Below are 20,861 nucleotides of genomic sequence, written 5' to 3'. Positions count from 1 at the left end.
CGAAGGCTATGCGAGAAACAACGGAACTGAGAATGCAGCAGAAAAGCTGAAATTAAAATCCTGCAGGAAAAGGGGATGAAGCAGAGTGCTCGTTAGCAAGACAAAGCGAACATCCAATAAAATGACATTTTGCTTTTTAACACATCGCACTTGGAGGGGTTTCCGTCCTTGGCAATTAATTTGCTGCTTGTAGGTACTTTCCCTTCTGCTCAGTCACCAAGCCCAGTCTCATTATTGAATTTTTAACTTATTTATTTTTTTTACAGTGAGACTAGAACTTAAGTTTCCACTTGGAGAACATGAGCCGTGATTTGTGGATATTCCCATTAAAAACCCCCTCATTTTGTCTGTGGCGGCTCAGAGCACGGCCGTTGCCTTAGCTCGTCTCCAGCAACGGGACAACCGTTGGCTTATTTATTCAAATACTCGTGAATCCCAAAAGGTTTGTGAAATTCAGCACGTCTGGATACTCGCTTAAGGAAACAGGTTAGTCATTATTTAGCCCTCGCCCATTTAAAAGGCTTCAGCCGGCCAATCGATGAGTAAAACCAGGACAACGCTGCAAGCATCAAAAAGACAGTCAAAGCCGAATTCCCAGACTACAGTAAAGCTCATTCATCCCCAAAGGATGACGGCAGGGAGAGGAATCGTGATCGGTTCACAAATGACTTTCAGAATAAACAAAGCACTAAAGTCATTAGATAATGTATTTGCAATTAATGGTCTGTCCAGTTCCAGGCACAATGGAAGGAGAGAGAAAGGGGAGCTGGAAAAAGCCTCGCTCTTCTCGACTGACGTCCCGTCACACGTTTTCATCGACAAATTAAATCCTGGTATTGTCGCTAACCCAGAAAGAAAATCACTTGCAGCTCTGACGTTCCAGAGCCGCCGTGGTGGACGGGGAGAGGAATGCCGTGAGGAAGGGAGGAGGAATGACGGGACTGCACGGCCATGCCAGCCCCGGCTCGGCTGCATTCCTTCTTCTCCTCCTTTTCCAAAAGATGGGAAAAGTCGAAGAAACGGGGCTGTGGTCCTCCCAAGGTAAAGCATTAAATGGTCGTTCGAATTTAGCCAGGATAATCGACGTAAGGAGACTCTCGCCTTTCAGAACTGGTCTCTCCTCGGGGAACCGGCTCTCCCTGGAATCAGGAGAGGGGCAGAGCCCAGCCAGGCTGCGAATTCAGTGAGGAACGGGCAAAAGTCCTGCCGAGGCTTTGGTCCAACTAAAGCCAACGTTGTTTCAGCACCATCCCGAATGTCTGGGGCTTGCTCAGATAAACGGTTCCGCTTTTGGGTTGCGTTAAATAAATAAATATGTTTTGAAGCTGATAAAGTCTTTTAAAAATTCATTAAAGAGAAAGAGCCTGGCGAGAGGCAGCCGAGAGCAGAGATTGCAGTCTGAAAGCCTTTTCCAACGTGAGCTACCGCTCCGATGTGCGCAGAAGAAAATGGTGAGCTCTCCTTGCAAACCCCACCAGGCGGCACCGATCCCTGCCATATGGGCTGGAGAAAATTTCAAGGGACATAATTAATAAGAATTAATTAACCTTATGAAATGCGCTTGTTGCTGGTGGCCCCAGCGTGTTTACTGACCGAGTCCTGTACGAGGCAGTTTTCATTCCATCTCCCCCTTTTCCGTCGCCCGCACGCCTGGCTGCAGATAAGGGAGCGGAGGCAGCTCTGGCACTTTAAGGAGACGTGGGGACACAGAGGGGATAAACCAGACAAAGCACTTCACATGGTCCACTACACCTTTAATGTACAGAAAGTAATTAAAATGGGAGACAAATTCATCATCAGTCAGTTCAGTTCAAAGTGCAGCCAGGCTGTATCTTCCTTATGCATGGGTAACGTGATGTGCATATCTGTCATAAAACCTGCATTAAAAATTAGTCAAAGCTGTTAGTACATCACAGCAGACCAGATGGTTTATGCTCTGAAGTGTTTCAGGAACCTCATTTTATTATACATGAATGCCTCATGTCGTAGGCCTGGGCTGATATTTTCATTAAACACACTCCACAAAGCATTACAGCTCTGTTGTCATTTTATTCAGCACGGATGATTTCTTGCACACAGGCTTCACGGTCGCAGCTTGTCACGGCTGCTCCTGCGGCACGGCACGGCTCGCCGCGGGCATGGCACGGCTTCCCCGGCACGGCTGCCCCGCGACAGCCCCTCGTGCAGCTTTACGTTCCACGAGCCCGAAAGCCTCCCCGCAGCATCCCGCAGAGCTGCCTGCATCCCTGTGCGTGCCGCTCTGTGTCTGCTGGGCTTTTTGGGGATGTTTCCTACACGGGACCCTCCGATCTGCAAATATTCCCAGAAGAGGAGCTCTCCGGCTGCGTTCAGTGCGGTTTTTCCTCGAGCACAGCTACGCACGATACCAAAGCCAAGGGGGTATCCCCAAGTCATCCCCTGGGACCTCTGCCCGAGCCACTCGGCCAAGGACGGGTGTCTGGAAGAGGCAAGAGGAAACAAAGACTGGCCGGTAAAATCGTAATTAATAACTGCAAAGGTGATGCTTGGAAGCCCATCCACGGTTGATTGCCAGACCAGCCCGTTAGCACAGCGTGGCTCTGGACCCGACCGCACTCACCCCAGTTTTGGTGCTGGTACGACTCCACGCCCTTCCAAGCAGTGCTCCTGAATGCAGCTGGACACATCCTGCTCTGCACCGGCCTGGACAGAAACCTCGTGCTCTCACGAGCCAGATCCCAGGAGATGATTCCCGGGAACATGGGGACCAGACCCAGCACACGAGACTCAGGGCTCCATCCTGACCACCCCGGACCTGGCGGGATGCTCTGCCTGCATGCAACGAGAATAATTCGAATTCCTGGCAGAGGACAGGACAGCGGACGTGTGGCAGATACCAAATCAGGTTGGTTGATGGTTACAGAAAGGTCTTGGATGCTGATGATGAGCATCCACAGCCAGGGCTGAGCACCTTCCTGGGGGTACCCACCACCCCGCGCCCCGGCCGGGTGCATCTGTCTGCAGCACCGTCATCCGTCTTCTGCACGCTCATCCCAAGGCGAGCCAGCCCGAGGCCTCGGTAACTGAATGACAGCCGAGACAAAAAAAGGCATTTTAAAAAAACCCCGACCACCACATGGAAGCAGCCGGCTTTTTAATGTGGCCTGAAGAGACACAAAAATATTTTAATTCAGATTTTGGTCCACACGAATCTGTTTTAAATCACCAGGGTCTAGTGATGTACTTGATTGAGGTTTCAGCTTCCTTGTGGGTTGGAGGCCTCGTTCACTTCACTGCAATAACTTTCTTTAAACAACAACTCTGTGTGTGGGTGTGTGTGTTCTTGCAGCCATTTGGGGTAATAGCTATTCGGCATTTTAGATTAAGTTTAAATTGGCTCAGGTCATGTGTGTTATAATTTAAAATTTGTTATCTGAGCTCAATAGTCCATTAAAAGAAAAATACCTCACTGCTGAGAACAATTCAAAATGATCGCATTCGCTAAAACGAGCCCCGAGATTGAAAAAGAGGGAACGAAATAACATTTTATACCTCAGACATAGCGATCCCTTCAGGTCAAAGCAAAGTGCCTTGGCAGAGCCGGGCGCAGGCAGCGCCGCGTGGCTGCAGGGTCCGTATCAGGGCTGGGGATAACACAACAGAGGGTAATAAACACCGCAATGAATTCCACAGCTATGATTTGATTTGGGGTTGGTTTTTTTTTTTCCCCCCCCTTCCTAATTTTCTTTCTGCAGCTGAGAGAAACAACTTAAATTAGATCAGAGATGAGGAGTTTGTGCTACCTCAGACTTTGCGAGGTTGCTGGCAGCGAGAGGCACCGTGCCAGGTCACCCCATCATCCACATCGCCGGAGTAACGGCACCTTCGGGTGAAGTCGGGTCCCCTGGATCGCAGTCATCCGTGTGGGTTTGAGCTTCCTGACGGTGGGAGCAGGGGGGGGGCTGGAAGGCAGGAGAGCCTGAATCCATCCGCTGCCTTCCCAGGGGCCGGCGGTCCCTCGCTGCCCGCCCCTGCCCGCCATCACCCCCCCAACCCAGCACAGCCTCCTGCCCCCGGGGCTCCGCGCCACACACGGCACGGACAGAAACGAGCTCTTTCTCTATCTAGCAGTTATGTATTTGGACCAATCGTCTTCGCCTGGGATTGGAAAGACCACGGAGCCCAGCCAGCCACGCCATAAAGTGCCATTACCAGCCTCCACCTCTCCAAGGGGATCCCAGCGTTTCCCCTCTCAGAGGGCTGCAAGCCTTCTGAAGTCCAGTCTCCGGTTATTCACACTTGCGTTACGTAGTTTCATCTTCCTTTGTGCTTATGTTCCCAGAATATCTATTAATCGCACCCATAACCTCCTCCAAGGGCTGTTTTTCTTGAGCAAGCAAGCAAATTTCTTGCTACCTTCATAAAACGAACTCTCCACCCTCCACACCATCCTAATAACCATGCTCGGGACCAGCTCCGCTTTGAACAGGTTTCCCTTGAGGATGAAACTCCATGACCGTACAGTACGCAGCATTTTACTGCTGCCTTGGGCCGTTCATTTTATCCCATCCCAAATGGAAAGACTTCTCCCCAGCACAGCGGTTGCCTTCTCTTTTTGCAGGCTGAGTCGCACCCATGGGTCACGGGACGTACAAGAGAAAGGAGCTCCGGGGTCCAACACCGGTGACCACCGGAGAGCTCAGATGAAAGGTGCTGGGCATGGTTTGGTGCTGGGCTGCAGCACCCGCTCCTCTGCAGGTCGGGGGGGCTATGGGCAAGGGAAGGGGCCTCCGTAAGCTGCGTTTCCCTTAGCCTGCCTTGAGGAAAAGAGCAAACGGTGAAGCAACGGGGAGAGGCGAAACGCAGGGCAAGAGCTGCCGTGAAAGCAAGACGAGGAAACGGCACACGTCTGTTCCTTTACGCATTCCCACGCGGTGACGTCGGCAAGGAGAACAATCCCTCAGCGAGAACAGGCAAAACCCCTTTCCCCATCCATGGCTACATGAAGACATGTGCTATTTGCCAAGCTTCCAGCTTCTCAGATAAGTATCTGCACAGTCACACATCTCCCAGGCCGTCTGCCCACATGGAAAGATCTCCAGGGCAGACGCTTGCACCTTCCCATACCTTGGGATAGCATCAGCCTGGTTTGGGTAATTCCCCAATATGAGCAATTAATAACAGCAGCCCCTCCTCTCTGGCCTTGACCAATGCAGAACAAGAGGAGACTTTCCTAAGAGAAGGCGTATTCCGCATCATTAATCAGCCCATCACAATGCACTTTTTTAACGAGATAACCGCCCTGTTTGCTTTGCAGCCGCGTGCAGTGAGGACTGAAGCAATGTTATCCCCAAACACCACGCACAGGCGATGGGCACGCTGGATAACCACGGACGCGCACACCCTTACCTGCTCACACCACAGCCGCAGCGCCCACATCCAGGACCTCCTGTGCTGGACCACCTGCTCTGCTCAGCACTCCAGCTCCCTGCCTCCTCTTCCACCCACGCACATCCTCCAGCCACTTCCTGAGAGTCACCAGATCCTACAAAACCAGAAAAAAAACCAAAACGGTTGTAAGTTTTACAGTGGAGGTTATGAGAAGAACTGATGATTTTCACCTCTCGAAGTCCAGATGCCTTCTGCAGTAAGATAACCATTTCCATGAGATGCCTGGCCTTCAAAGCTGACCAAGACACTAGAGATGCCTCCAAGGTTTCTCATGTAGGATTCTTCTCCTTTCATTGTGCGACCGATGGATCACAGAGAACCTGGGCTAAGGGAAAGGACCAGGAAAACCAAGCCTGCCCCTGACCTTCACGCTGTGCTGGTTTAGTAGCATCGTAACAGGTATGAGGAATTTAATCAGTGCACATCAAGGTCTGCCCACCTCACTCCACAGCTCGTGCCAGCGAGGTCTGCCCCAGGACCGCAAACTTGGGTCATGTCTGTGAAATGGGCTGATTTGCTAACGAAGGCGCTCTCAGCTGAGCCTCCCTTCCCTTCCCTTCCCTTCCCTTCCCTTCCCTTCCCTTCCCTTCCCTTCCCTTCCCTTCCCTTCCCTTCCCTTCCCTTCCCTTCCCTTCCCTTCCCTTCCCTTCCCTTCCCTTCCCTTCCCTTCCCTTCCCTTCCCTTCCCTTCCCTTCCCTTCCCTTCCCTTCCCTTCCCTTCCCTTCCCTTCCCTTCCCTTCCCTTCCCTTCCCTTCCCTTCCCTTCCCTTCCCTTCCCTTCCCTTCCCTGCTTTGCAGAGAGGTCACAGCACACTCAACCCAACTGGGGGCTGAAGTGTGATGGAGGTGGCCGGGGGGACCTTGCCTTTGATCCCTGTGCATCTCCCCAGGACGCTGAACGGGCAGCAGCTCTTTACTGTTGTGAACACATTTAGAAAGTCAGAACACACAGAACCATGCGGCTTTGAGATGAAGATGGCCCACTCATCTCTGTAATTGCAGATTTCTCGCTGAGCCTTACTCATCACCGCCCGCTACGGTGCATCCTTGTGCCCTTCCCTCCAGGGCTGCTCCACAGACAGAGATGGAGGAGACCTGCGGGACACCAAACCGCTAATATCTGTAGCACCGAACGGCTGGACGTGGCGGCTGATGTCTGGAAGGCGCCATGCAGCAGCTAAGAGCAGCAGCAGGCAGAGCAGAGGGCAGAGCAGGCAGCCGCAAGGCTGCCCAAAGCGGTCTGTCAGTGCTCCCCCCGTCCCCGTGTGTGGCTGTGTCAGAGCCAGACAGAGAGTGGAACGGCTTCTGGCAATTTCCAAGGCCATCGCCATCAATCAGGAGCCTAACGAGTCCATTACTGTCAGCTGACAGCTCACAACACACATCCCTGCTCTCGCAACGTTTGTGCTGACAGAGCTGGAATTATTTGCGACATCCCGCTCCCGGGATGCTTCTGCCTCGCCTCACAACACCCGGCCTGGGTGGTCCCCATGCCGGTCAGCATTGGCCCCCCAGCCCCAGGGACGGCCCCCGTCCCTGCCGTCCAGACCCCAGGGCTCCGTCCAGACCCCAAGGCTCCATCCACACCCCAAGGCTCCATCCACACCCCGGGGCTCCATCCACACCCCAGGGCTTCATCCACACCCCGGGGCTCCATCCACACCCCAGGGCTTCATCCACACCTCGGGGCTCCATCCACATCTCAGGGCTCCATCCACACCCCAAGGCTCCATCCACACCCCAAGGCTCCATCCGCATCTCAGGGCTCCATCCACACCTCGGGGCTCCATCCACACCCCAAGGCTCCATCCACACCCCAGGGCTTCATCCACACCCCAGGGCTTCATCCACACCCCAAGGCTTCATCCACACCCCAAGGCTCCATCCACACCTCGGGGCTCCATCCACACCCCAAGGCTCCATCCACACCCCGGGGCTCCATCCACACCCCAGGGCTTCATCCACACCCCAGGGCTTCATCCACACCCCAAGGCTCCATCCACACCTCGGGGCTCCATCCACACCCCAGGGCTTCATCCACACCTCGGGGCTCCATCCACACCCCAAGGCTCCATCCACACCCCAGGGCTTCATCCACACCTCGGGGCTCCATCCACACCTCGGGGCTCCATCCACACCCCAGGGCTTCATCCACACCCCAGGGCTTCATCCACACCCCAAGGCTCCATCCACACCCCAAGGCTCCATCCGCATCTCAGGGCTCCATCCACACCTCGGGGCTCCATCCACACCTCGGGGCTCCATCCACACCCCGGGGCTCCATCCACACCCCAGGGCTTCATCCACACCCTAGGGCTTCATCCACACCCCAAGGCTCCATCCACACCTCGGGGCTCCATCCACACCCCAGGGCTTCATCCACACCCCGGGGCTCCATCCACACCCCAGGGCTTCATCCACACCCCAAGGCTCCATCCACACCCCAAGGCTCCATCCACACCCCAGGGCTCCATCCACACCTCGGGGCTCCATCCACACCCTGAGCTTTCCCAGCACACAGGTCCTCTGTGGGGAAAGGGAACAGGAACGGGGATGGAAGTGTTGGGAAAATGAGTAATTGCCCCGTGTATTTTGAAAAGCACCAATAGGAAGCCCTGTTGGGAGTCCTCTCCTCCTGATCAGATTTGATATGTACATAAAAATGAAAAAAAATAGACCTATATAACGAATCCATGCCCAAAGTCTCGAGAGCGGTATGATTAATTGTTGACCATGAGCCCTTATATGCAGAGAAGACACGCTGACACAACGGCAGCAGTTTTGTTTCCCAATTTTCCTACAGCTTCTAATGATCTTTAAAAGAAACCTCATGTGAGTTCTCAGCCATTTCCCCTCTTCCTTTTATCCTGGTTCCGGTTTACGGTTATGTATCTGCCTCTGGACAAAGCGAGGTCTAATTAGCCACAAGCCCCTATTTATCATTTATCATCAGCTAAAGTATGTTGCAACAGAGAATAAATTTCTTTTTTTTTTTTTTTTTCAAGGAGGATCTTCAACTTCTGCCAACAGCATTAACAATCTGTAAAGTAATGAGGTACTGTTGATGGTCTTAGACAGGTCTAGACAAAAACATAATTGCCTTCTGTGCTGTTATAGTTCATTAAAGCAGACGCGTTGTAGACCAAACCTCTACATCACAAAGCACGGCTCAGTCCAAAATATTAACAACATAAGAAAGAATAGACCCCTGACCCCTCCTGATGTCCTGCGGACAGAGCCCGAGCCTTTAATGGGGCGGTTTCACGTCTCTGAGCAATTGCTGCAGAAAACCAGAGCTATTATCCCACACTTCTGGTCTACATTTTATCTGTGCTGCTGCACGCCTCGACTGTATTAAAAGCCCTTTACAAGAGCTCGCTGGATGGGCTGCGCACGATTATTCAGCGTGGGATCGCAGAGCATGATGCACAGCCAGGTCAAACCGTATGCAAACAGCGAAACTCCACCAGCCCCAAAGGCAGCCCCGGTATCGGAGGGTATGGTTAGTGCCAATTAACACCAATTATTGGTGCCACATTCCTCCTGGAGCGAGGCTTACAGCAACCGCGAAGCAGAAGGATCCGCAAGGTACCGCAGAGCCGAATACGTGGGTTCGTATCTCTGAGCTGCTCTCTGCAAGGAGAGATTGGCTCGCTGGCTGTGGGTTCCGCCGATGTTATCTCAGCCCGTTTGCAAGCCCAGGAACTGCCCCGTTTTAACGTGCCACAAACCGTAGTGCCACCCCAGCAGCCACGCTCATATTCCCAGCCGGAGCTGAGCCAGGGCCGGATCTGCGGCTCCCAGCACCGTCAGTGCTCGAACTTGCTGGGAATCAGAGCATCGGGAAGCGGTCCTGCCCAAAACTCGGGAATAGGATGCTCGGGGCAAGGGATTAAGATAGATCCATGGGGAAATGGGCCACGGGGGCCTGAGGGGCTTTTCCCCCTCTCCTCCCCTGTCCTTCCTCATGCAAAACCTCTGGTGGCTTCACTGCAAGCTTTTACCATAGAATGTTCCTTGGGTTACGGGATCACGGATGAGGCTAGAAGAGCAGCAGAAGCAGCTATAAGCGAGCAGGGCGATTTTGTACTGTACCTTTGTCCTTGAGCCGTGGCTCTGCCGGAGCCCCAGGCTCGGTCGGGCACCTCTCCCTCGGCGCAGCCGGCCCCGGCTCACGGCTGGCGTGCAGCAGCAAAACCCCCCGCTGCTCCCCACGCTGCGGGAAGGATTGCATCGGGCTAGCTTTCCACCAAAATGCACTTGCATCCTGTTGTTTCTGGAAATAAATGTCTCTCAAAATTTCCAAACTCTTGCAATAATTTTTTTTTTTTTCTCTGCGCAGTGTCGAAAATTGCTCATAGAAAAGTGAAAGCAAATGGAGACCAAGACATTCCACCTAATTAACCCAAACCACAGTTTTAATCAGAAATAGTTTGCCTGATGAAACCTGTTTACATGTTTGCCATTGTTCACAAGCCACGTTCATTAGGTGAGAAGTGTTAATGACAATTAACACAGGAACTTTAATCAAAGAGGGGTGAGCAAGCGACAGGTCCCCCCGGTTTTCCTCGGACCCGCAGCTCTCAGCATCCCCTGGCAGCACGGCAAGGCTGCCAAGCACAGAGCGATCGCTTCTTTGGGGAAGGGAAAACCAAGAGGTGAGATAATAAAGCAAAACGCCGTGAAGGAGTGGATCGGGCGCTTTCGCCTAGGAGGAGAACAAAGCTGCCTTCTGGAAAATTTAAAGGCAGCAAATGTGATGCAGAGCTCTGCCCGGGCTGCGGCCACCCCGAGCTCTACCCGGCAAGCAGCTGGAGCCGGTTCAGTGTCCAGTTGCCTCAAGAGGATTTAAACTGGCTGCCCGCTCTCCTGGGGTGCCCCACGCCGCGTCCCAGACCCTGTTCCCACTTGTGATCGGTCACGGCAAAGCCCCCGCCAAGGGCAAACCCCCCTGAGCCCACCCAGCCGCACGCTACTCGTGGGATGCTCTGCAGCACCCACCTCCCCACTGCAACTACCACGGGGGTGCTCGCTCCATTCCTTACAGAAACCCCCCAAAGCACCCCAAAGCAAGCACCAGAATAAAGAAGCTCTTGGGGCCGGGAAGGGAATTTGTGGTGACATTGCAGGTACTGGGGCAGGAGCTCCAAGGGTCTTAAGGGGCTCTGTCTGCAGTGACAAAAGCTTCCCTCTAATAAGCATAATAAATTACCTTCATATTCTATATAGGCTGGAGTCCCATGCAAATTCATCCGAGCACTCCATCGTTATCTCTGCGCTCTAATTAGGCTTCCCAGCACCGAGAGCTGGGTGGAGCCCGTGCAGGGCCATTAGTTATTCCTTAATGATGTTCTCCCTTCATGGTAACAGCTACGAGGGATGCCTGTGTGTACAGACATAAAGGGCGTCTCATTTTGTTAAATGCATCCCTTGATCTTTTCTTTTTCAAAAAAAAAAAAAAAAAAAAAAAAAGCAAGTCTGGGATCAGCATCGCACATGGGAACCGTCCTCCTCACCCTCCATCTCCTCGACGAGGGGTTTAATCTCTCTTGGAGCTCGAACCCTGCCAGGCTCTTCGGCAGCTCTCGCAGCAAAGGAGCCTCTTCGCACGGCGAAGGGAAGCGCAGCGGGACAGACCTCGCCGATACCAGCGCTGAGAAAAGCAGCCCAGTTCTTGGGACTCCAAATGCATACGCTCGGTTCCCATTAGCGCTCCACACTCCTGCGCTGAAAGGTTCCTGTGATATAGCTTTGGCTGTAATTAAAAAACCACAATCATTTGCCTAACGCCGGTAGGATCTTCCCAGCCTCAGACTCCCCGTTTTGGATGAATCTAACACATTAACATCACCTACTGGTATCTCACGAGAGCCTTGCAGGATTTCCCCCCCGCCCTCCAAAGCTTGCCATCGACGCCTCTGAGCTCCAAAAGTGAGTCAGCAAAAAAAGATTATAAAATTAGAACTGCATCGCTGGACAGGGACAAGGACACCGTTAATTACACGATTCCTACAGAGCATGGCAGGACCAGCAGCAGGCAGACGGCTATTTCGGATGCAAACGGGAGAAGAGACGGAGCAGTGGCCGTGCCCCATCATCCCAACCCACGGGTACCCACCCCCCGTGGCGGTGCCAGCCCTCCCCCTGCAAAGCCCCACCAAGAAACACGACACAGCAGCACCGCAAGGGAAAAAAGGCATAAATCTGCAAAGCCTTTCGGTAATTAACGTCACCGGTGATACGTCTGGGAAAGTTGCACCTCAGTCTCGCACGATGTTCTGCTAATTAAAGGCTTATTTTGTTACGGGAAGCCCTTTGTGTAAGATGTTTCACACAATCCAGCCTGAATTTTATGACCTGTGGGCTCCGCGAAGTGAGTAAACTGATGATCCTGGGTTGTGCAATGCTCATTAAACGTTAATGCTGTGTGCATTTCCACCCCTGCGTTTGGAAGGTTACTAATCATTTTCCTAATAATTGTACAAAGCGTCTGCTTACCCCAAATCCTTTACTGAAATTAGTCCGCAAGAGCCACCACGGCGCAACCCCGCTGAGATTTCCAATTTCATGCGAGCAAATGCTGGAAACTTTCTTCGCGTCTTTAATATTCTGCAGGCGAGTAGTTCCACCGATGAGGAGATGGCTTCTGCGCATGGCAGGTCTGCAGGAACCAAAACCATAGGAACGGTATAGTGTCTCTACCCGAGGTTAAAACATCTCCTTATTTCATCACCCCTCGGGCTATGCCCTGCCCCGGAGCAGAGGGTGTCTCGCACCTTGGGAGCGTCCTCAAAGCCTTGCTGGGAAAAGGCGGCTGGAGCGCAGTTAGCATTTTAATGGGTTGAGCTGTTGATAAGAGATTATAATAAATCAGGATTTTTTTTTTTTTTCTAATAGTTCTACCGGTAGAATAAAATGCAACCTGCGAATGGGAGAGAGACGGAGGCCAAGCCGTTTAAGAGCAGGCAAACCAGCGCCCTGCCCGCAGCGTGCGTTAAGGAAGGATGACAGCACTGAGAACAACTCGCTGCCCAGCAGCATCTCTGCGCCCCAAATTGGGGGGAAAAGCCCACCTAAACCCCGCGGTGAGATGATGCCAGCGACAACTATCGCAAGGGCTGTGCAAGGGAGACCACAGCCAGGCTGCCACCTCCCCCTGCGACCGGCCCCAGCACGCGGCTCCGCAACCGTCGCTGCTTTTTCCGAGAGCAATTTGTGCCTATGTGGGATTTTATTAAACCGTGCCAAACAATTCTAATTTATTCCTGCCAGCTAAAATGATAATTTCTCTCCACTCCTGTTTTACTAAATTGCTACCTTTATTTTTGCAATGTGTATATAATTACCAAATGTTACTAGATTCTACCCAAAATTTCTCTCCTTGGAATAGCGGGGATGTCTACTCACTGCTGTCAATTTTTTTTTAAATGTTATGATTGATAAAATTAAACTGTGAAGCAAGGCATGAAATCTGTCTCATAGACACAATTTTTTTTTTTTTTTTTTTGGCAATAGGAGAAAACAATGCCAGTCATAGAAATTTTCACAAAATGATTCACTGGAGAATGGAGGGAACTTGTGGTTTTTTTGCTTGAAGAACTTAATAAGACATCCACAGCAACTCCAAGCTGTATTGTTATATTCAATTACTTATGAGGCCCCAAGTTTCTCCACTTTAATTGCTCGAAGCAGGGAAGCTTTAGTCACAGTGTAATGTACCCAGGCATGTATGGGGTTTAATGAATCATACTAACTCTGCACTCCAAGCAATTAGGTAAATCTAGCTGTTAGTTAGTGAGGCATAAAATAAATTTAATCTCTCTTCTAAAAAATCAATTATAGTGCTGTAATGTATAATTCAATTTGGGTCATGCTACATAAATTTTCTGGTTTTAGTATGTTTTTCAACCGGTTGTTATTAGATTTTGCAAGCTGCATGTGTGTGAGTTTGGGGGGGAGGGAAATGCTTTTTCGGGCATCCCGAAACATCCTCGCTGCTGCTGAGAGGGAGCAGCCGAAGCGGTCGGTCACCGCGCTGCCCATGGCACAAAAGCGGTTTCGGGGCATCCCCGCACCCCGCAAACCGCCCGCCCCGGGAGCAAAGGGTGCGGGAACGGCGTGGCCGATGGAAACCACATCTCCAGCGCAGCCCCGGTAAACGAGCTGTCGGTGCTAATTGCTGCATAAAGCGTTAAGGCTCGGTCCTGCCAGCCACCTGAGCTGCTTGTGCTGCCTCTCCCTCCCGGGGCTGCGGGGTCCCGAGCACAGCAGACCCCCCCCAAACCCAGATCCGAAGGTTGCCCGGCCCTTCCCGGAGATCAGACCCGCTGCGTGCCCAGCTTGACGGAGCTGCTCTGGGACGGGCCCCGGGCGATGCTGGGGATGTGGGTGCTGCTGCCCTCCCGCAGCTCCGGGGACCCAAAGGGCAGGGGGTGCCCCCCGAGCGCAGCTGAGATGCACGACACCCATCTGGAGGGGGCACACGGGTCCCCGAACCGGCACAGGGTGCACTGGCGATGGCTCCCAGGGGAAACGCTGGGCAGCGGGAGCTGCAATCCAACGTCGTCCCAGACCCTCCCCGAGGAGATGCTGCACACCGACACCCGCAGCACCCAGACAAAACCCTTGCAAGAGCACAGCTTTCGCTTTTAGCCTTTAAGAGAGCGGGGTGTTGGGAGGTGTGACCCCGCGGGGCGACGGTCCACCTGCATGGAGGGGGATGCTCCGGGGACGAGCCGGGCAGCAGCGAGCCCGGGAGCGGGGGCACGGGGGCAGCCTGGGAGCGGCAGGAGCAGTGCCACTGCCTCGGCACGAAGAGAGCGAGTGAGTCACGAGCCGATGCTGCAACATGGCAAATGTTCGATGCAAAAAGCACCCACGCTCGTAATGGCGTGGGAGCAGCAGGGCTTTCAAGTGAAACTCACGGCAGGACCGGCGAAAGGCGGTTGGGTGCCCTCGGGCACCTCCCGAGCGCTGTCACCACACGGCCATCCCGGGAAGAGGACAAGGTGGCCCATTGCTACGGTCTCCTCTGCCCGGCCGCGTGGCTTTGCACTGCTGGGACGCACGCCACGCTCGGTGGCTACCTACGCCGCTCCGCATGCCCACGGCTCTCACCAACGGAGGCAAAGGCGCTTTATTTTCACCTGAAAGCAAAAAGGAAAAGGCTTTGCCGACTCTTTGACAGGACAGAACCTCCTGGAAGAGCGTGTGTTTGAAACCACGTTTCCCAGAGGGAGCGAGGTGCGCTATCTAGAGAACCCGGCTTTTTCCCCAGCAGGTAAAACCCCAGTATCTCACCTGGACCAGCACCCGAGGCCGCATCCAGCCCACCCACCCTGGCACAGCTGGAGCACGCGCACCAAGACGTACGCACATCTGGTATTGCAATGCTGGAAGCGACATCACACGCACGCGTCCTGGGGGGCTGCCGGCTTCTGCACGCGGCGTTTCTGGGATCCCAGCGTGTGGAATTAAAGGAGGTTGAGGGCATATTAACAGCTCCAGCCTAAAGATTAGCTGGCGATGCAAACAAGCCTGATTCACCGCTAACTGGAGAAATTGGAAGCATAACTTCTGCACCGCGCTGCTCGATGTAATCGAAACCCACCCCGCGGCTGCGAGCAGATAAAGCGGCGCGCCAAGGCGTCCCTTCCCAGGGACGCGCCGTTGTGCCCCTCCAGCAGCCAGCGGAGCCCGAGCAATAAAGATGTATGAATTGTCCCGATTTATAGCCTTCTAAAGACAGCTTTTCCATTTGGCGGGCACTGGGGTAAAATAAGTAATAAGCCCAACAGCAGCTGGTGACGCAGACGATGCGCTTGGTGCGGAGGGAGCCAGGATGGGCAGAGCGGGAAGGGATGGAGCGGAGAGTCCCTACGGATGCCTTTAGCGTGGAGACCGAGCTCAGGCTCTGCCTCTGAAGGGTTCCCCCCTTCCCAGCCCCGGCCTCCCAGGCACGCTGGCGATGCCGGCACCGCGCTCCTGCGGGATGCGGGTGCAGCTGGAGGAGCTGGGGCCACGTTTCGGAGCTAGGCACGGCCGTGGTTTGCATCCCAGGAAAGCCAAAGGAGCGAGTTCAGAGCCGATCCTGGCACCTCCTGGCACAGCACCGCCGCACACGGAGCCCGCGCACACAACCAGAGAGCTGCTTAATCTTCTAATTAAGCTTTGCTTCTCAGTGGGTGATCAGGGCTTCACAGTTTATTAAAGCCTTTCCTCTTTTGATAATCTTTTCCTCTGCTTGCATTTCTTTTGGAGGAGGATTGTATCTAAAGCTCTCTGCAGCTGCCCGGACTCTGACAAAACAAATTATGCCAGCCATTTTTATACTGACCGGTATTTTTTCCACTCCCACATCTCCTTTTTGAATTAAAAAACTAACAGATATTTATGTTTGTTCACATCGAATGTTTCCCGAGCCCTGCCCTCTCTAATGACTTTTCACGCAGCTTCCAGGGCTCTCGCACATTTTTATTTAAGACCTCTATCAATTGGTAAAATTCTAAAAACCTTCGTCTGAAATCTGCAGCCGCTTCGGGGCTTCAGGGCTCGCTAACAAATACCCAAAATAGGAGGTAGGAATAATTAAAGGAAAGACATGCCGCACACGGACCTCGGCGTTACATACCGTCTGGCTTGATCCATGAGATAAGTGTTATTTAAAATCCACCAGCCAAGTGCAGATTTTATTATAAGCACAACCTCCCGACTGCAAAAAAAACCCCACTGTCAAAATAAGCACTCGCTATTGTTAGGCCATTTCAACTTGTTGCCTAGCATTTTTCCCTCCCTGCCGGCTTAATGGAGTTTATTCCGTGGTTTTCTGAGCTCTCCACATGTGTGGGGGGGGAGAATCCCCCCGGAGCAGTGTTAACTCGCAGACTGCCCTCGGGAAGCGATGCTCGGTCCAGCCTCCCGCGGAACAAGGCTGGACTCAGAGCTTGCACATGCAAACAAAGCGTCTTTTCGGGTTTTCATGCAAGTCAAATGCTGCTCCTGCTGTCAGGGCTGGACTCCCAAGCGAGAGGTGGGAATAACCCCTCTCCTGAAACGGCACCAGGGAAAGGGGACGAGTTTCTGCGGCCACCTCCCACCCAGGGATGCTAGCTCAGACTGCTCGGTCCCCAAACGCGCCCCAATTTCGGGAGGCAGCGTGCATCCGCTCACCATCCCCGGCATTGGATCTGCAGGCAGCAACTACCGCGGCGCCCTGATTTCGGTACCGTAGAGATTCATGATTTAAAATTAAAACTCGCAAGCGAAAATGCTTGGCCTTAAATTACACCAACGGGCAAGGTCTCCTGGACGAGAGAGGCATTTGCATACTTCAGAAGTTGGGCTTACGCGGTTTCATCCCTGTCACCGCAATCTAATAATAACCCCAGATGAAACCGTGCGCCCAGCTTCAAAGCGTGAGTGCCGGGTCAAGCCCGCCTGGGCAGGGGCTTCGCTGCAGGCGAGGAGCCTCGTGCTTTCCTGCGGGCGCTGACCAGGGGTATCTGCTCCGTCCCAGGGCACCAAACACCGAGGGGATGTCATCTCGGGGATGCTGATGGCTCCTACCCAGCCTCCGCTCACGCGCCGGGGCTCGGAGGTGTACATACGTTAAGGGCCCTGTGCTCCGCTCTATCCCCCTGGGGCAGCACGGGCATCAATCAGTGCTGCTGACTGCTCCCACGCAAGAGCCGTCGCGGGGGTCCGTGACCGGTGCGGGGGCTTTGCCGGGTTCCGATGGCTCCATCCCCACCCCCCCACACGGCTACAGCCCCCGGGGGGCTGCCCCACGGCCCCAGTGACGGCTCCTGGCACCGCCCGGCGAAGAAGATTCTGCTGCACCAAGTGCACTAATTGCGGTAATCGCGTGGCTGAGGTGTGCAGTGGGCTCTCAGAAATGGTAGCAGCCCCGTGCTCCTGCCATGCTGAAATTCCCCAAATTCAGTTTTTAAAGGAACCCGTTACCTTCACTGCTGCTGTGAAACGGGGGGGCTTTTAATCAAGGCAATATTGAACGATAAATTAGGAGTGAATTAGTGCAAAATAATTGTTAAGCTCCCCAAGTTCCTAAACTCAGGCAGACCTTTCCCATCCTTTGATGTGACTAAGTTTTAATAAGCCCTGGATAAGTTCCAGGACCACAGGGTATACGTGAGAAATTTTACATATAAATATATAATTGACATGTGTACAAATGCCTGCAGGAATGGATGCGCGCGCGCGCACACACACACACACGTGTATTGTGCTGCAACATTAATAGCACGTCCCGAATTGATACGCCGCTAAATAGCATTTCTTGTCCTGAGATCCTATTTTCACACTCACAGCAAATATGACCTTTGTCTACGGCTGCCAGCTGCTTATAATTTTGACAGATGCAAGCACATTTCTGGGAAGCCGTATCCAGTCGGTGGCTAAAGATCAACAGGCTCCGCTCAAGCTTTAGTAAGATTGATTGGCTCAGGAGAATCCCATTTGCAGCCCCAACTGAGAATAGGTTTACCACAGAGAGGCGTTAATGACTTTGATATCAACGATCTAAATACGTCAACCTGCGACTCGTGTTGGTATTAAGGCACGCTATATTTATACAAAACAGCCATTAGCAGAATGCTAATTAATGTGATTCAGTTTCCAAGTAAATCTCAGCCCTTCCAAGTGGTGTAATGCAAGACTTTATTTTAATCTCCTTGGAAGTGCAGGGCTGCTGCTGCGCTCGGGCATTCCTCGGGATTAGCCAGATTTATTTTTGCTGACGTTTCACATGGCACCCCCAGGTCGGGAGCGCCCGCTGCCAGTTATTGCGCAGAGAGAGGCGGCGGAGGCGGCGACGCCGGGTGTTTCCTAACAGCTCTTGAAAGAAAATTCAATGCGGATGGTCGCAGCCCCGCTGCCTGCCCCAGCAAAGGTGCACATATGCAAATCTCCACCTAAACGAGATGAGCTGGGAACGACAGCGCGGTTATGCATCTCGCGGGGGGGGGGGGGTGGTAATTAACGCTCTGGGATTTTCTCCTCCGTACGTACGGGCTGATACTTGGATGGATGGGACCCCAGAAAAGGTGAGGTACGGCCGGCGGCTCTGTGCAGCCCCCACTCCCGCACGCTGCCTTCGCAGGGTGGGAAAGCCAGCTTCATCGGCCCGGAGAAAGCCTTGGAGCTTCCCTCCAGCGCTCCGAGCCTGCTGGCTGCCCAGCAAACCCCGTGACACCTGGGAGGACGTGAAAGGTCCCCGTTTGGGACACACAACCCTGCTCTGGCACCCGCTGCCAGGACCAAAGCAGCGCCCAGGCTGGCAATAGCATCGCTGGCGACGGGAAGCTGCAGCTCGGCAGCTGCTGTTCCATGGAAGGTGTAATTAAAGTGAGCTGGACTTAAGGAGTTTTATCCCAACTGCCCGGGTTCCAGGAGCTTCTGGATCAGTCTGGACCAATCCCTACAACAGCCAGGGACCAGAAGAGCTCAGCAGTAGCTGTGGGCACTCGTACCACCGCCGCCTACAGCACCCAGCCACGAGCATCCTCGGTCCTGGATTCGGGCACCTAAGTTGCTTACATCCATGGACTGTTCCAGTTCTGCTTCCTAAAGCGTGCAAGAGGCGAGGCTGGCAGTCATGGCCTGAAAGGTGCCCGGAGAAGAGCCGAATGCACGATCTCAGCTGCCACCGACTCCCTCTCGGCTGTGCCCTTCAGCGAGAAGAAATAAAACACGTCGCGCAGCGCTCCCGACCGCATTACACAGTGAGGCGTCAGAAAACGAAGAAGATTAATGGAGCAGAGCCGCAAAAATAAGAAAGAAAACGAAAACCAAGTAAACACAGAGCTGGTAAAACGCTCTGCTGCTGCCGAAGTGCCTGCCCCCCAAATGCACCGGGTCACCGCCGCGGGCTGGAGCCTGCTGACCCCCACGTCTGGCTGGCGGTTTGGGAGCCCTGTGACACCAATCCCATTAACGGCCCATTAGGGCGAAGGCAAGATTTTTTTTTCCCCTTAAGGAAAAAAAAAAAAGTGAACAAGCACCTTGGGAGGGGCTGGAGGGGCTACCCAGAAGCGAAAGGAAAGCTGCCGTTCTCCGTGAGCTGCTCTGCGCATCTCCTGCCGCTGACTGGGAAACGATGGTGCAAACCGGTAACGCGGGGGAATTTGTTTCCGAAGCCTTCGGCGTCTTGCTCCTTCGTCCTGAACTCGGTGATAGGTGGTGTTGGCTTTTTACATGGTGCTAATGAAAGATGCCGTGGGACTGCACGAAATGTGTTTGCCAGATCGGCGTATCGCTTGTTCTGCTGAAACCTCTGTTAGCAAACAGCTGAATTTGGGGAGGAAGGTGGAGGATGAGGAAGGGGGCTGCCAGCTCCTCCGCAAGCGCAGGCGTCTCGGCAGGCGGCCCCGCCACCGAGCAGCTCCCAGACACGCGGCCACGGGTTCAAACACCAAAATTTTGTCTTCTTGCACGAGAGACCCCGCAATTTCGGGACCTGCTGGTGGAGGACGATGCCACGACTGCTGCTGCCGGAGCTCGCTGCACCCACGCGGTGCAACCCCTCTCCGTGCCGCCCTGCCCCACGGGACACCCTCCTTCCAGAGCGATGATCTCAATGTGCTGAAGTCCTTATGGAAGGAACTGTGGGAAATACTGGGCTTTTATTACAGCCAAGACTTTTTTCAAACTCCTGGTATTTGAGAAAGAAGCTCCATATGTCACGTTATCGTCCAACTACAGGACAGGTGCCAGTGCTCCCGGACACCCCCAAGGACTCGTGTCCCACCCAAGCACCCGTGGGTGCCCCTCGCACATGTCGCTGCTCCTGCCCAGCCAGGGCAAGCGGGGCTTGGCTGGACCCTTCCCCCTTTCCGCGAGGAGCCCGTGCAGAGGGCGAGCTCTGGTGCACCTCGCTGTCTTGGGAGGAGCCACCCCAGGCAACATGAACCCCGGGACCAGAACGTGGCCCAAGCACAGCGTGCCGAAAGCAGAGCCCCACAGGGGGGTCCCCCCCGATGCTCCCCACGGCACGGGCTGCCGCACGCTGCGTGTTGGGCAGAGCGGGGGCTGCACCGCCGCTCCTCAGGGTCACCGCGTGTTTTGCACGAGTATAAAAAGTGCTTCCTCTTGGTGTGGATGACGCTGGCTGCAGACCACGCGCCCTCCTCACCACGACCCATCTCTGCTATCGAACCTGCCCGGGTGCAGCCCCGGGACAGATGCTGCACCGGCGCGAGCGGCTGCCCGAGCTCCTGAGCACCCAGCAGTCACTTTGCTCGCAGAACAGAAACACCCATTTCTTTGCTTCTGGTAATGATCAGCAAAATAAAAACCTGATTTTTCTACTGAGCCAGAGAAGCCCAGAAAGCGCTGAGGCACTTTAACAACAAGAAGCATTGGGGCAGCTCCAGCATTTCTCCTCATGGCCAAAAAATATATATTTTTTTTTTTTTT

The 20,861-nt window shown here is 53.8% G+C and overlaps 1 protein-coding gene across 1 annotated transcript in view; it reads right to left on the bottom strand.

Annotated features, from left to right (window-relative positions):
* LOC129210862 (uncharacterized) overlaps nucleotides 1-10,802 on the bottom strand; it is a 35,562-nt gene extending 24,760 nt beyond the window's left edge. The window contains exons 1-2 of the mRNA XM_054837165.1: nucleotides 10,642-10,802; nucleotides 5,389-5,524 (exon numbers count right to left, since the gene is read on the bottom strand). Coding sequence (XP_054693140.1) covers nucleotides 5,389-5,524; nucleotides 10,642-10,681 — 176 coding nt within the window. The 5' untranslated portion in view covers nucleotides 10,682-10,802. The remainder of the gene's footprint in view (nucleotides 1-5,388; nucleotides 5,525-10,641) is intronic.
* Nucleotides 10,803-20,861: the final 10,059 nt, after the last annotated feature.

This window comes from Grus americana, chromosome 10 (assembly GCF_028858705.1).
Source record: "Grus americana isolate bGruAme1 chromosome 10, bGruAme1.mat, whole genome shotgun sequence".
Classification (NCBI taxonomy): domain Eukaryota; kingdom Metazoa; phylum Chordata; class Aves; order Gruiformes; family Gruidae; genus Grus; species Grus americana.
This window is presented reverse-complemented; position numbering and strand designations above follow the sequence as displayed.